The sequence below is a fragment of the Callorhinchus milii genome, unplaced genomic scaffold (assembly GCF_018977255.1).
Source record: "Callorhinchus milii isolate IMCB2004 unplaced genomic scaffold, IMCB_Cmil_1.0 Scaffold13, whole genome shotgun sequence".
In the NCBI taxonomy this organism is placed as follows: domain Eukaryota; kingdom Metazoa; phylum Chordata; class Chondrichthyes; order Chimaeriformes; family Callorhinchidae; genus Callorhinchus; species Callorhinchus milii.
This window is the reverse complement of record NW_024704754.1, coordinates 4,261,872-4,277,138: the sequence shown is the minus strand read 5'-3', so window position 1 is coordinate 4,277,138 and position 15,267 is coordinate 4,261,872. Positions and strand designations below refer to the sequence as shown.

The following is a 15,267-nucleotide window of genomic DNA, read 5'->3' as shown; positions in this document are numbered from 1 at the left end:
AGTCATATCAGTTGGAAATTTACATTTAATACGACTTATGCAAAGTATGAGTTATACGTTGCATAAGTCATAATAAATGTGTGGTCCCAACTGGTACGACTTATGTGAGGTTTACTGAATTATTATTATCATTTTTATTATTTTAGCCTGAGGGTGAGCTGTGTGCATTGCTGCACTCAAATAACAGAAAGGACTCGTTTCCAAACGAAACCTTTCGCTACTTGTACCTTTCGGCTGCTTGTGTTTATCTGAACAGGGCCAGGCCTGACTGAATTATTCAGGGTAACAGGTGGGGAGCAAGAGAGAGACTGGGCTTTTGTCAGCCTTCCGATCGGGTGAAAATCCAGTGGAATTACACTCAGGTCAGGTTTCACCAGATGGAAACGGTCTTGTTCCCCGCCAGCCCAGAACTCAGGGAAACCGAGTACCTGCTCGTTCAAGAGAACTGGCGAACTGGCCCGCAACAAGGTTTGCACCACTTTAAACAAAGAGCGTCAATCTGGTGCCCTCCCACACCTCCTTCAAGGCCTGGCTCAAGATCTTCCTCTATGACTGTGCCTTTGGCCACCCTCCCAGTTATGAATGTACATTTAATATATTCATAATACCTCCAACCCGCTTGATCCCAACCCCCAGCTCAGGTGCAAACCCTTAACTGTCCAGTACCTTGGGACCTCTTTCCGATGTGAAAGGCCCTGTTTAATGCAATTTATTGTTGGTATTGGTGGTGGTTAGCTAAGTGTTATTATTTGAGGAGTGTAGCATAGTGATCATTCACTTCAGAGGTTATTCAATCTCTGTTGTACTTTTATCAAAGAGAATTGGCAATACGAGTGGCTGAACATAGAGCATGTTAACCTGAAGTTCCTCAGCAAGGCTGAATGTTACTGAGGGAGCTGTCCATGCCCCTTGCTCATGTCTATATGTGACTCTGTGATTCTGGGTTTTATTCTTTCATAAAAGGTTTTGATTGCAGAGAGCCTGGAGGCAGCTACAGTGTGCAGAGCAGAGCACCTGAGATCACATTGTGAGCAGAGAGATTCCAGCTCTTGGTACCATGAAATGCAATGGCGAGGGGCGACCGAGATGCGAGCAGTAAGGGACGTATCAGGAGGATTTTGTTTGCTGTGTGTATTATTGTGTGATAATTGCAAGGACATGGGGAAAGAGCGGGGAAGTGGGACTTATTGGGTAGCTCTTCCAAAGAGCCGGAATATGGGCCGAATGGCCTGCTTCTATGCTGTAATATTCTATGAAATTCAATGCAGTACACACAGCCCTCTGAAGGAGCTTCCACTTACTGCTATCAAAATCAGTACTGCTGGCTGATGTTTCACTCTCCTTTGAGAGATTGAGAGAGGAGCAGGCGGTGTGTGCCGCACTCTGTGAGTGATAGCAAAACTACCAGCAACTTAATCCCTTCCCTGTAACCGTGCCCTGGCTCCCAACACACAGCTCGTCTCCTTCTGCAGGTTAGTGTGTCACTGTCTCCTTCCGGGCTTCCCACAGCAGCACTCCTTATTGATCACTGAACTGGAGATGTACAGGATGTGGAGGAGACAGGCAGCTCACCTCTGGAGGACATGGCCTTGTGTTCTTCTGCTTCGATCACAACCATTGTGTACAGATCAGAGCATCAATCAGAAAACCAAGCCCTAGGGACTTGTTGTTCGCACCAGCCGTTAAGTCAGCAATTTTTAAACAATTTTTTATTAAAATGCACGGTGGTCAATCATCGTGTATGTCTCCTTCTCTTACCACTGACCCGGGGATTGGTGTTCAGGGTTTGCTGGAAAGCGTTAAAGAATTTAAGCTTTAATATGTAAGCGAATGCCATTCATGCCAACTGAAGAGCCGAAGCCAGGAATATTCCTCTCGTGCTGACATTTCCATTTGCCTGGATGACAAATGATTGAAAGCAGACAATCCATTTCAAAGTTCAATGTGAGGGCCTCCTAGACTCGAAAATGGTCAGGCTTGGAATCAAAGAGCAATCTTTCCACTGAATCATAATAAATGGTAATATTTCTTGCATTTGATATAGCGCCTTATCACATCATTGAAGTGTCTTACTGCTAGGTAAACAGATGTGTGGAGTAAGGAAACTTGCCTAAGATTTCGCCCCACCCGGGAATTGGACCCGGGTCCTCTCGCTTGCAAGGCGAGTGCGCTAACCACTACGCTACAGGACTCCAAATCCCTCCATTTTGGATCAAGTAAAATTCTTTCATCATCTCCACCACTGGTCTATGGAACGGAGCTGACATTCCACAGTGTCGAGCATTAAAGATCTCTGGCTTAGCCTTTCCTGTGTGCCAGCACCTGCAGTACATGTGAACAATTAACTTTGCTGGGAAATCTATCAGGCTATTAACTTTCTGCCTTTTAATCAGCAAAGGCCTGACGCTGGTTAATCACATTTACACAGGAAGGAGGGAGCAGTTTAGCTCGGTTTGTCAGTTAATGAGTAAATGAGTGCCCTTAGCAGTGAAGCAGGAGAACTTAGTGCTTAGACCAAGAGTGGGTAGATAGGATGGACTGTGCATGTCAGGGTGGCAAATGTCAATCGCTGGTCATTTTAATAGACACCAGAATAACATAATTTAGAGTACAAGAGTAGGGAAGTCTTGTTGCAGTTGTATAGGGCCCTGGTGAGACCGCATCTAGAATATTGTGTGCAGTTTTGGTCTCCTTATTTAAGAAAGGACATACTCGCCTTAGAGGGGGTGCAGCGTAGATTTACTAGGTTGGTTCCTGGGATGAGGGGGTTGACCTATGAGGATAGGTTGAGTAAACTAGGCCTATATTGTCTAGAATATAGAAGAATTAGAGGTGATTCTTAAGGGTCTTGACAGGGTAGATGCCGTGAGACTGTTTCCCCTGGTTGGAGAATCTAAAGCTGGGGTCACAGTCTCAAGATTAAGGGTCAGCCTTTTCGAACTGAGTTGAGGAAACATTTCTTCAATCAGAGGGTAGTGAATTTATGGAATTCTCTACCCCAGAAGGCTGTAGATGCTCAGTCCTTGAATATATTCAAGACTGAGGTTGATAGATTTCTAAAGGATAGAGGGATTAAGGTTAGAAGATCAGCCATGATCTTATTAAATGGCGGGGCAGGCTTGAGGGGCCGAATGGCCTACTCCTGCTCCTACTACTTGTGGTCTTATCATCCCTTTCTCCTAGACCATCTTGTTTTCTTTCCTCCCCTTCCTCATCCCTTTCCCTTCTTCGCCCTCGCCACCCCCTGTAGCTGGAATGATGGTGTTAACCACATTGTGCTGTGCCTTGGGCTCCCTGAAAGTATCAGGGCACTGCTAGAGATGTGGCTTCTCTCTCTTCCCACCCTACCAACACAGGGCAAGGCACACCCACTTCCCCTTCCCACCATGTTTGCTGTGCGCAATTGGCTGCCGCGTTCGCCCACAAATATACAGTCAATTCACTTTACAGTGTGTTCTGTGAAGCGCTTTGGGACGTCCTCCCGACGTGAAAAGCGCTATATCAAATGCAAGGATTATTATTATTATTATTATGTTATGTTGTTATATTTTGTGCAGAGTATTTCCTTTTACCAGCAAGTACCACATCACAAGCCAGATAACACAAGAACAACAACTTGCATTTATGTAGCACCCTTCACACTGATAGCTTCTCGGAGCTCTAAAATTTTATGTATTGCTTCTACTATAGATGATCTGAGTGGAGGATATGAAACCAGCCCTCTCATTTGGTCCCTTTATTTGGGTAGAAACATGTTCCTCACACACATGCACGTTCTCATTACTTTTATTAGCAATACATTTGACTGTTTGTAATTCAGATAACGTATTGCTGTAAATCAGACTTTGTTTGGAACTGAATTAATCAGGCTTTTTCAAAAAAAAATCCGGCTTAAAACTTGTGAAATTTAGTCGCATTAATTCCCTGATGAAGTTTAATGGGTTTCTGTAGTGTTTCAGCCAACGTGACTGCTTCAAGTAGGTGAAAGAACAGGGTCAGTCAAATACAATGCTCTCTTTAGCAGATAAACTGCATTTAAATCAAGTGCCTAGTGGATGGTTAGCAGCACACACACACACACACACAGATAGTGATGTCTGCATTGCACTTGACTATGTGTAAACTGTGTATTGTACTTTCATCCTATGTAAGAGCACAGTTCGTGGTGCCTAGTCAGACAGTTAAAAAAAAGTTTTGTTTTGCTCAGAATGAGATTGTAACCGTTTAGCAATTTAAGTCGTTCGCTTCTCTGTACTACTTCCTTTTATGGAGTATTTAGAAATTGCCATTAAAATTCTTGAGGAACAGTAAAGTTCAATATCCATAGGTCAGGTCTAGACAGGAGCAAGAAGACTTGCTATGAGCTGGAGACCACATGACGAGCTGTTAACTTTTCATCCGGTGAACTGAATGAGACCGAATTAATAATTTAACATTTCCTCTGTGAGATGGTCTCTCCTGCTGGGCTAATTTTGCCTGGGATTGCTCTCTCAGGGATTCTGTTACTCCGAGCTAATTATACCCAACACTGGGGCCTGGGATCTAGAATGAAGGGATTGTGGAGGAGTTTTTTTTATTCATTGGCTGCCCCCCCACTCTGCTAATGTCCGTGTACACCTCACTCCTTGCTGTGTAGCCCCAGCTCAGGTGCCAAGCCATTATTATTCAGCCCCTTGGGATGTCCTCTCAACGAGAAAGGCTACTGTATATACATGTAAGTTTGTATTGTATGGGGGGAAAAGGCAGTTCAGTGGAACTGAAAGGATTGGCTCTTACAAACAATAGCGAAATTAGACACGATGGGCCGTATCCTGTGCTGTAACGGTTGATAGTTTGAATGTTCCTGATCTGAAGTGTACCAAGTACATTTGTGCTCTCTGCCTCAACTCTCCTTTCCTTTTGTTATTCAGATTTCTGAACGGGCTTTGACAGTTGTAAGTGTAAGGCCCACTTTGGCGTGTTTTGCGTATTATTGTAGTATTATCATTGTAGTAATTATACTATTGATAATTTGTAACTTTAAGAGAGTACTGTCACCTCCCCACACACTGCTCGTGGCTGGTTGACAGATAATCTCTTCTCTCTCTACGGTGCACACACGTGCTGGTGATGCGTAAGGATGTGTTTTGTGTGGTTTTAAAATCCCAAGAGCCAAGTCGCTGCTGAAAGATGTTTATCAAAACACCTTTTTATGACCTTGATCGTCACTTTCCACAATCTCCTTTCAGTGTGAGCACAACTGTTAACAACCGTTAACAACAACAACTTGCATTTATTTTATAGAACCCTTAACACGTGCCGGCTTTTTGGAGAGCTTAACGGTGCAGCGTGTGTCAATCGCTATAAACTTTGCTGGCTGATTTACCTTCCATTTTGCAATGACTATTGCACATTGATCGCATCTGGGATGAAAGTGACAACACAGGAAACATCTAAGTGGAACATGAAAACTTTTTGCTGTAACTTAGATGAGGCAAAGCCACCCCTAGTGCACCAGTACAATAATAATACGTTACTACGGTGCCTGGCGTGTTGAAATTCACACACTGTTTTGTTCAGGATTGCAACAACAACAACTTACATTTATACAGTGGCCTTCATCTCGAATAAGGTCTCAAGCGCTTCACTGTGGTGCAGTTGGACACCAAGGCGGGGACAAGAGGCATGTGGTGACTGCATGCATAGTTGAAGAGGTAGAGTTTAAGGTGGGATTTAAAGATAGATAGAGGAGGAGCTTGAAGCATGGAGGGGTGTGGTGACCGAGGGTTTTACGTGAAGGATGGAGAGCAGTGGACTTGCTCCTGGCTCCTCGTTATCCAGCCCAATACTCTGGAAATCTTAAAACTCTTTGTGAAAACTAATAATATGTGAGACTGGGACTGGGCAATGCTGGTGGGTAATGTGTGGTTAATTAGACAGGGATTACAGTAGACAGTCTCGCACCAGAACAACGCAATGTGTACTCGATCCCACATCCCCCTGTGGCGGTTCCTTCATCAAGTCCTTAGCAGCTACTGTGACTATCCGTATTTTGTTGCTAAATGCTCTCAGGCCAAAACTGCCTTCATACTGAACTTAATTACTGCACTTAATATCATTTGTAGCATGAAATTGATTGTGACAGATTCAGTGATCAAAGCAGGCAAAAGCAAAACAAATTCCCAAGCTGCGTTCAGGAACCCGCTGGGAGCAAAAAAAACAGCGTTTGAGAGGTGTGAACACATTTGGATAGAGTCTCTTCAATAATGACATTTGGAGAGCAATGAATGAGAGCCAAAAGGTAAGATGGAAGCAACTTTCATTAAACGTAGCTGGATACGTGCTTCTAACTGATTCACAATGAGGATTTATTTCAGTCATCAATTTGTTCTTAAACCTGTTCCAGGTACAGTTTCAGCCACTTGGGAATGAGACATAGTTAAAAAGTACAACAACTTTCCTTTATATAGCGCCCGTCACACAGGGTAGCGACCCAGAGCGCTTAATAAAAAGTGGTGAGAAGTGGTTGAGAGCAAACCCATGAGGCCCAGAATTTCACTTAGTCTTAGCTTGTAAGTCCATTTTGGCCTTAAGCTGTTAAAATGCCGCAGGATTGTGGAAAATTCTTAATTTAGTTCCTTTTCTTTTGTAGTTGTTTAAAAAGTTGCTAACCTTTACCAGCTTCCAAAGAGGACTTCCAACGATTTGAGGCGTTTTGTGTTTCCCTCTTGTTATGTTCAGAGGTGAGATGACGGCCTGAAATCTCGATCAGATCACCGTGAGCGGCACTGTTACTAGTAAACTCGCTTTACAAGTTACAACAGATCATTTGAGTAAGGCAGCTGTGTCTGTGTTAGTGTGAGGACATCGCAGCTGGCAGACAGCATAGCCAGGCGTTTACAACAGCCAGTTGTGAATGTGTGGAGTCCAACGTTCAGCTGTCCTTAAACAGCTGTCAATGTACCATTCACTGCTGGATTCATAGCTTCAGTCAAGAAACAATCCAACCACTCACCGCAGAATGCAAGATTGAATTTTGCCATGTGCTTTGCTGTTTCCAGTCAATCCCAACGACCACAAATTAACAACAAATTACATTTGTATAGCGCCTTCCATGTCGGGAGGACGTCCCAAGACGCTGGAAGATGTCCATCCCAAGGCAACCACATGTGATGACTAACCAGAGCCTGTGTGACATTCAGAGAGTCTCACAATGAATGGTGTGCTGGCTTTGTTGTGATGAGAGAGCTAGTGAAGAACACAGGTACGGACGGCTCAGACTCCGGGAAAGCCGGAGCCCCAAAATGGGAATGGACAACGCGCGGTCACTGTCAGGTGATTGACAAAGTCCTACCAGAGATCAAGCCAAGAGTTGGGTGTGGACGGTTCTTTGTTAGAATTAGGAGAGCGCGAGTAAGTGAATACCTGCAGAGAGCTGCTGATGGGAAAGGACAGAGCTTGGGGAGGGATGTGAGACTGCAAGGACAGCAACACTACAGAGAAGGGGGAAAGAGACGGAGTGAAAGAGAGAGAGAAGAAAAGAGAAAGAGAGAGAGAAAGAGGAATGGCAATAAATAAAGTAGTTATTTCCTGGTGTCTGTAGTCACTGAGGGTATAATAATAATAATAATAATAATCCTTGCATTTGATATAGCGCTTTTCACGTCGGGAGGACGTCCCAAAGCGCTTCACAGAACACACTGTAAAGTGAATTGACTGTATATTTGTGGGCGAACGCGGCAGCCAATTGCGCACAGCAATGTCCCACAAACAGTCGTAGATTGAAAATGACCAATTTAATTATTGTTTTTGGTTTTGGAGGGATTATTATTAGGCTCTGTGTGGAGTAAGGAAACTTGCCCAAGGTTTCGCCCTCTGCCTGGAATTGAACTCAGGTCTCTCACTTGCAAAGCGAGTGCTCTAACCACTGAGCTACAGGACTCCACGATTAAAAGTATGATTAAAAGTAAACATTGCCACAGTATATGGATGAGATTTAATTGCAGTCAAACGTATCCCTGGGATGTTTTAGAAGTAAGAGGGCATTATCTCCTATATATCACATGTTGTTCTGGTTAATCCCAAAACCCTTCCAAGTTTTCTAATATTTACTTGAGCTCAACTGTCTGCAAAATAGCCTAATTGGGCTGATCATTCATTCTCAGCCTCGTTTATCACATGTGGGAGTTTATATTAATAAATGTATAAATAGGCTGCACTTGTAGCCTTTTAAGAATTCCGTGCCACAAGTCGGTTTCTATGGAATGTGTTCAAACATGTAAACGTTGCCAATGGCAATAAACTCGGTATTAAATCGTAACCTACTCTGATTCCCGATTTCATTTGCCATCACGCCTCACTGGGGTGTGTTACAGATCCTGCCAGTCATTGCTTCCTTTCCCCATGGGGATAATGAGGATGTTTTAACCCCTGACGGAGAGGGGACTGACTGAACTGAGCCCTCACTTTGGTACTGTGTTGCTCAGTGCAATAATGGGTGCTCAGTTACTATCAGCAATGTGTTACAATGCCTCTGGACCCAGAGATGGGAAGACTTATCTTCTGATCATTTCAGTTTCTGGATTTGAGTCGAGGGCAAGCCGTCCTCACTGGGTGGGATCTCGTGAAGCCACTTCACAACATGTCAGGGAATTACCCCTGGTTCTTTGACTCAGACCAGATTAGCAGGTCATCACTGTTGCTGTTTTTAAAAGAAAGATGTCTGAAAAGTGTTAATCTAATGTTGTGACGGTCATAAAGGGGTGAGGTTTATAATCCAGTGCTGGCTATCCCTGCAGGATTTTGACAAGTGCTTGTTTTGTAACTAGGGGATGAGTCGGTATATTGTATGTGACTGCGGAAGCCAGCAGATCGCAGAGACACTCGCTTACAGCACTCACTTACAGATGGTTTAGAAGAGTGTCAGCCTGTGTGTGTGTGTATGTCTGTTTATGTACGTGTGTCTTATGTCAGTGTGTATGCGGCTGCAGAATAGCCTCAACACAGCCACTTCTCTTCCAGTTGTGATCACTTGTTTGCTTTATTAGGGCACAGGCACCTCAGTCAATGGCAGCTTGTGTAGAAACATGACTTTCTCTGTCCAACCCTCACTTTGCCTTTGAACGTTAGTCTAGCACCATCTGTTGCCAGATAAGAGCACTTGGCTTTATTTCCCGGCTTCACTGAAATCCCGCTGATTATCTGTGTGGAGTGATCGAATGCTGATGTAGGTTTTTACGCATTACGAAGTAATGCACCCCTTCAAGAAACAAAAGGTTTAACATCTCTGATCACAGATTCAGTTTGTTAAATTCTTGTTGGGAGGTGAATAAATCCCTGATATTCAGTACTAACCCCACTTTCACAACAAAGTGAAAGAAACGGGGCAAAAAAAGTAGTTAACAGGTAAGGGGCACTTTTCAAAATAGGCGCCTCTAATTCTTTCCCTGTGAACTGGTCCGGATCTGTGTGCCTCAGACCTTGTCACGTGATTTTTTTGTGTGAGAAACCACTTGATTCTTCGAAGCAGAAAAACAGAGGATTACTTCCCTATTAGCACTTACAATGTTCACTTGACAGGTTTGTTATAGTCGTAGCTTTGAGTCCTAGGGCGAGCCTTTCAGGCCTGCCAACTGCACTTGTGACTTCTTGGCTCTCGCCCCAGAACAGCGTAAAGTGTTATTACTCTATATCCTGAGCAGGTTTGGAGCTGCGAGTCTTGAGATGAGCCCAAGTGTTTAACGGGAGAAAATGGGCAAAACATTCTTTGTCTGAGAATCTGATAGCACTCGTAGATATAAGTCGTACTAATTACATTGCGCCCTTCACCAGGGGCAGTATCTTGACATTGAACAAAACGTGGACACGTCAAACACTCTGCCCCACAGCTCTAAACGCTCAAAGCTGCGATTGGAAGATTGGGGCGTGTTTCCCAATTGGGTGAGAGGCGTTTGTCAGTTGCTGGGCCTCTCCTCAGTGATCGTCTTGGCGAAGGGCAGATGGAGAGTATTGCTGGGCGTTGCAGATGGTAGCTGTGAGCGTACGTGCTGACTAGTCAGGCCTCCGCTGAGAGATACCTGAGCTTCACCAGCCTGGCCATCTGCTCAGGTTCCAGCTCGTGATAAGGCCTTGGATCAAATGCATGGATTATTACTATTATTAAAACATTTCAGATAAGTGTTCTGAAGAACGCACAAACTGTATTTGACGTTTGAGTGGTGAGGTGATCATATGAGTGCAAAGTCGGGGGGTGAAGAGAGCTTGCTGCTTTGCATTGGAGAAACCTTTAGAGATTCAAGTGCATTTACTTGAAACTTGCCGTAAAGCTGCAGTGTGACTTCACCAGAGTTGGCGGTTGGTGAGTGGGGGGAGAAGGCTCTCTCGGATTGATTGTTCTTCCACACTATAAACATCTGACTTCCAGCAGCCGTTTCAAATTGATTAGCTCAGAGAGAACCCTAGACACGGCCTTCGAGGCGCTGATTGTAAGAGCTGATGTCGACAAGCAAAAGTAATTTGAATCGATCACAGGGGATTATTTATGTACTGTTTTTAGGGAAAGGCGAGCGAGTTAGCACGCAATCCGCAGGGCGAGTGGGACTAGAATCTGCTCTGTGTGTGCTGGCCAGAGAATGGCTGACTGACAGTCACACTGTGAGGCTCTGTTTACTCTTCTCTTTATACACCTTATAATTCCGCTCTCAATACCAATTCAGTGCGACTGAATGGTCACTTAACACGACAGTGATGATTCAAACCTCATTTCCGACATTTAGTTTTGGATCCTGTAATAAACTAAACACCTTATCCATTTCCACCATCACAGTATTTATGAGAGAGAGAGAGAGACACACACACACACATACACACATTGCACTAATGTCTATCCAACGCCACTAATGCCATTGGCTGTTTCTGGTTTCCCTACTCTTCGACCGCACCTTCGGTCACTCATCAACCCCCACCCTCCCTACCCTCCACCCCTCCTGATCCCTGCCCCCAGCTCGGGGACAAATCCTTGACTGTCCAGCGCCTTGGGACATCCGCCCAACGTGAAAAGCGCCATGTAAGCGGACGGACTGTGGGATGGAGTTCCAGAGGATGGGGGCAGAGAGACTGAAGGCCTACCGTCCCATTATAAAGACTATAACATTTGTTGACCACAATCAGTGAGTGACCCTTGATGGCCAGGGTGTGACACCACCTATTACCCACGAATGGATAAATTGAAATACGTTTTCGATCGAGAGAAGACAATAGGCACATCTCGTTTAACGCTTCACCTTGTCGCTGATACTCCCAAGTTATGAGCTTATTAATCTTTTTGCGGTTTGACAGAAAAATAGCTTGGAATAAATATTGTCAGCCCAGGTGAAGCATGCGATACCTCGCGTTGACCTTGAGTGTTGGATTGTACAGTTTTGATGCCCTTTTGATACAATATAAATGGCAGGATTCAATTCAGTAACACATGGCATTAATATCAAGGCAGCCCCGTCACCACAGGATTTGTATGTGGTTTTAAATTGACGGAAATCGGAAAAGTAAAACTCACATATTGAAATAGATTTTACGGAACAGTGCGTGCCAGAAATAGTCGCTATCCTTTGCTTATTTCAAAAGCATACTAGGATATCACACTGTGCCCACACTGCCCATCACCTAAGTTGGAATCTGCACTCGTGTGCGTTAGATGGGACAGTCCTCACAGCCATGGTTGTACATCTCAAAACTTACCTCTTAATAATCATCCTTGCATTTGATATAGCACTTTTCACGCCTTCTAGACGTCTCAAAGCGCTTCACAGAATATGCTGTAAAGTGAATTGACCGTATACTTGTGGGCGAACCGCGGCAGCCAATTGCGCACAGCAGCGTCCCACAAACATTGAAAAAATCCGTGGATTGAAAATGACCAATTTATTATTGTTTTTGTTTTTTGGAGAGATTATTATTAGGCGTGTGGAGTAAGGAAACTTGCCCAAGGTTTCGCCCTTGTGGTCATCTACCCCGGCCCCCCAGCTTGGTGCCCATCCAATAACTAGGATGTCAGGGGATTTGATTTCAAGCCAATGATGAATTGGTGCTTGATGATTGATCGGTGCTTGTGCTGTTTCGCACATTCCAACTATTCCCGTTTTTACATGGACATGAAGTTGAGAGACGGTTTGCTTGTTTTCTCTCGGGTTCCGCTGTTCTTTGTTGCTGCGGTGACTGTGTAGTGACGCTGTCCACTTTCCTCCCGTTGCAGTCCGGCTGTGGCGCGAGCGCTGAGGACCGCCTGTACTCCGACTTCCCGGAGATCGACCTCTCGCAGCTCGATGTGAACGACCTGGACACGGGCAGCTGCCTGGGGGAGCTGCAGTGGGACAGCGAGCAATCAGACATCAGCTCCAGTCACTACAGCACTGACGGCTCTGAGCTCTTCCAGGTGTGTGTGTGTGTGTGTGTCGTTCACCTCTCATGTTTCATTCTGACACGGAGCAAAGGGTGGGGGGAATGGGATGGGTTGGGTGGGGTTGGCAGACGTTGCTTCTGTCAGTCAGCAAGCGAAAGGTTACTCGGATAACTTATTAAGGAGTCTCTTTAACCAACATCAGATATCAAACACAAGAGTGGAGGAGCTCCCGCTTTCCCCCCCCCACCCCCGTCCCCCGAGCCGCCCCATATTTGGAGAAATAAAGAGTTAAAAATAACAATACAGTGAAGGTTGGTGCAGCGCCTTTTATGTTCACAGGATTGACTGTGAAGTGTAGTGACCGTGTGTCAGCTTGTCTGAGTAACCCACACTTACACCTATTGTAGATCATAGAAGAGGAGAATGAGGCATTACTGGCGGCTCTGACAGCCACTCTGGGGGACATCGCTGTGGACGATGTGAGCCTGTCTGCTTTCGGGGTCGAGGCTGAACAACTGGGCGCTGTGTCCTCACCGGCACCTCCTGTCTCCCAGCCTGACGAGGCTTCTCTGGTAAGGAATCTTCCTGCTGTTTATAGGGAGAGGGACCAACCTCTGGGCAACCCTGCACAGGAACACAAGGCACTAGTCTCCGTTTATTTCTGATGCAAAAATACCAAAGGAACCGGTCTTGTCGTTGAAGACAGACATTTTCTCAAAGGCTGCGTTTAAATGCGGGTCACGTTGTGGGCAGTGTTTGTCTGTCTGGGATTAGAGTAAACGTTCTGAGGAGGAGACATTGAACTGCGAGTGAGGAGGGAGCTGTAGTTATTTTTCTGGCTTTCTCCCCGTTTAGTTGAGGAAACTCCTCCTCGCTCCGCAAAGCGCCCAGTTGACGTACGAGCGGCAGAAAGGGAGCCGGGTGTCTCGGCACGGAGCCGGTAATCGCAAGCCGCAATCTCGCCGGCCCTTCCTCAAGGTACAATACAAAATTACATTTGTATAGCGCCTTTCACGTCGGGAGGACATCCCGAGGCGCTGGAATTTACTGCATCACCCTGGAGCGCCGATGTGGAGCGCAGACGTAGAAAGTGGTTGAACCTGACTTTGTCTTTCAGTAAAGAGTGAATGGGTGCTGGTGCTCCTAGATTCTACCCTGCAATGTGGAGGGCACTAGAGAAGTCAAGCTGCTGTTGTCCTGTTTTGGTTGAATATCAGGATTAAGGGGCATTTTGTTTTGCAAATGAATCCTTCGACAGCACAAGAGGAACTGCTGGAGATTGAACACTGCAACAGCTTAAAGTGGGGGCTGGCAAGTGGTTCCTCAGAGGCTCCCCCAAGTGGCTCAGTGAGGAACTGGTGCGGTTCCCCCGAGCCATACAGAGCAGCGAGACAGATCCCAGGCTCAATCCCCAGTCTGTGCTGTTGGCAAAGAGTAATCCGCACAGTGATTGGGGATATAACAACTGACTTCAGGTTTCCTGGTTCAGGACTGATAAAAATTGAGCGGGTATGGTGGGGGGTGCGGAGGTGGGGGAGGGGTCTTCATTGCATGAGCACGGAGCAGAGGCATGCGACGGAGTCACTGGTTTCACACAAACAAAGTTGTAGATGAAGTTGAGGGAAGCTAGAGTTTGACCCGATGGCAGGCAGGGAAACCCTTGGTTGTACCTTGCCTTGTAATGGATGTTTGTTTTGTTTGTGAACATGAAGGAGGAAGAGGGCGGCGGCAAGGCCAACAGCACTTGCCAGCATCGACCCTTCACAGAGCTCCACAAGTACCTGACTTCAGCTACCTGCCCTCCTCAGTTAAAAGCAGCCGGTTCCCATCTCAGTAATACAGACCCAAGCAATCCAGGGTGGACTACCAGCATCATCAGTCACACCACCAGCAAGGTGAGGCTCAGCACCACGGTGATGATTGTCTTAGTAGTGATGATGCTAATGAGGAATCGAATTGCTTCAGTGACAGGATTGGGAATGGGAATGGGGGCGGGAATGGCAAACAAGGACAGGGTGTTCCGCCTTGTTTCGCTCCCATGCAGTCAGAAGATGTAGGGGTGTCAGCTGAGAGCCATTGGACTGAAAGCTGCCAGTTTAGCACAGGAGCGGAGTTACACTCAGTAGTTGAGCTCATTAGTTACATGCACACCTACTGCCTTCCGGTGAGGAAATGGCCTACCACCCCGCCTTGGTCGCAGGGCGGAAGAGAGACAACGTCCGGACTGCTCTGTGCTTCCCAACCCCGGCGGAGAGAGAGCGTCTCGATCCAACGCCTCCGTGTTAAACGCCGTTGCCGTGGTCAGGCCCATCAGCTCTCCAGCCCCAGAGAGGAACGTAAGAAAGTTTTCCCCAAATGTCGATGCTGAGGGAGCTGCTGGAGAACAATATCGCTCTGGATGTTAGTAAGCCTTATCGACTGCACAATCCTCTCTACCCCGCACTTGTTTACACTGATTCACCCGCTAACAGACAGCCGGAGCCCGGCCAGACTGTGCTGGAAAAGGCCAGAAGGGGCTCTGGGAAGAGAAAGACTGAAGCAGGAGACGCAGTGAAGAAGCCAGAGGCTGCCTGTCTGGCCGTGAGACGCTCGTTGAGACTGAACCCTCAGCTCAGCGACGTCCTGAGCTGTAGTGTAGAGGGAGCGTCAGCCAGGAGCTTAGCCAGGGGAGACTCGGGGAAAGCTACAAAGGAGGCCAGGCCGTTGAGGTTGAGGGCAGGCTTGAGCAGGAGGAGCAGGTAGCGGAAGTTGAGGTAGATTGTTCCGGAAGGCGACTCTGTGACAGTGGTACCCACATGGTGTCAGATGACCGGCTGCCATTTCGATGGTCTAGATACTTACAAATAAGGATCCCTAACATTGGGGCCCCGCCGACTCAAAGGTGAAAAACA

General features: G+C 46.2%; 1 protein-coding gene across 1 annotated transcript in view; it reads left to right on the top strand.

The window, feature by feature from the left end:
* The window catches only part of ppargc1b (peroxisome proliferator-activated receptor gamma, coactivator 1 beta), a 70,695-nt gene that overhangs the window by 22,832 nt on the left and 32,596 nt on the right, over window positions 1-15,267 (top strand). Inside the window, exons 2-6 of the mRNA XM_042340054.1 lie at window positions 12,230-12,409; window positions 12,784-12,948; window positions 13,232-13,354; window positions 14,089-14,271; window positions 14,421-14,540. Of these exons, the coding sequence (XP_042195988.1) occupies window positions 12,230-12,409; window positions 12,784-12,948; window positions 13,232-13,354; window positions 14,089-14,271; window positions 14,421-14,540 (771 nt within the window). The remainder of the gene's footprint in view (window positions 1-12,229; window positions 12,410-12,783; window positions 12,949-13,231; window positions 13,355-14,088; window positions 14,272-14,420; window positions 14,541-15,267) is intronic.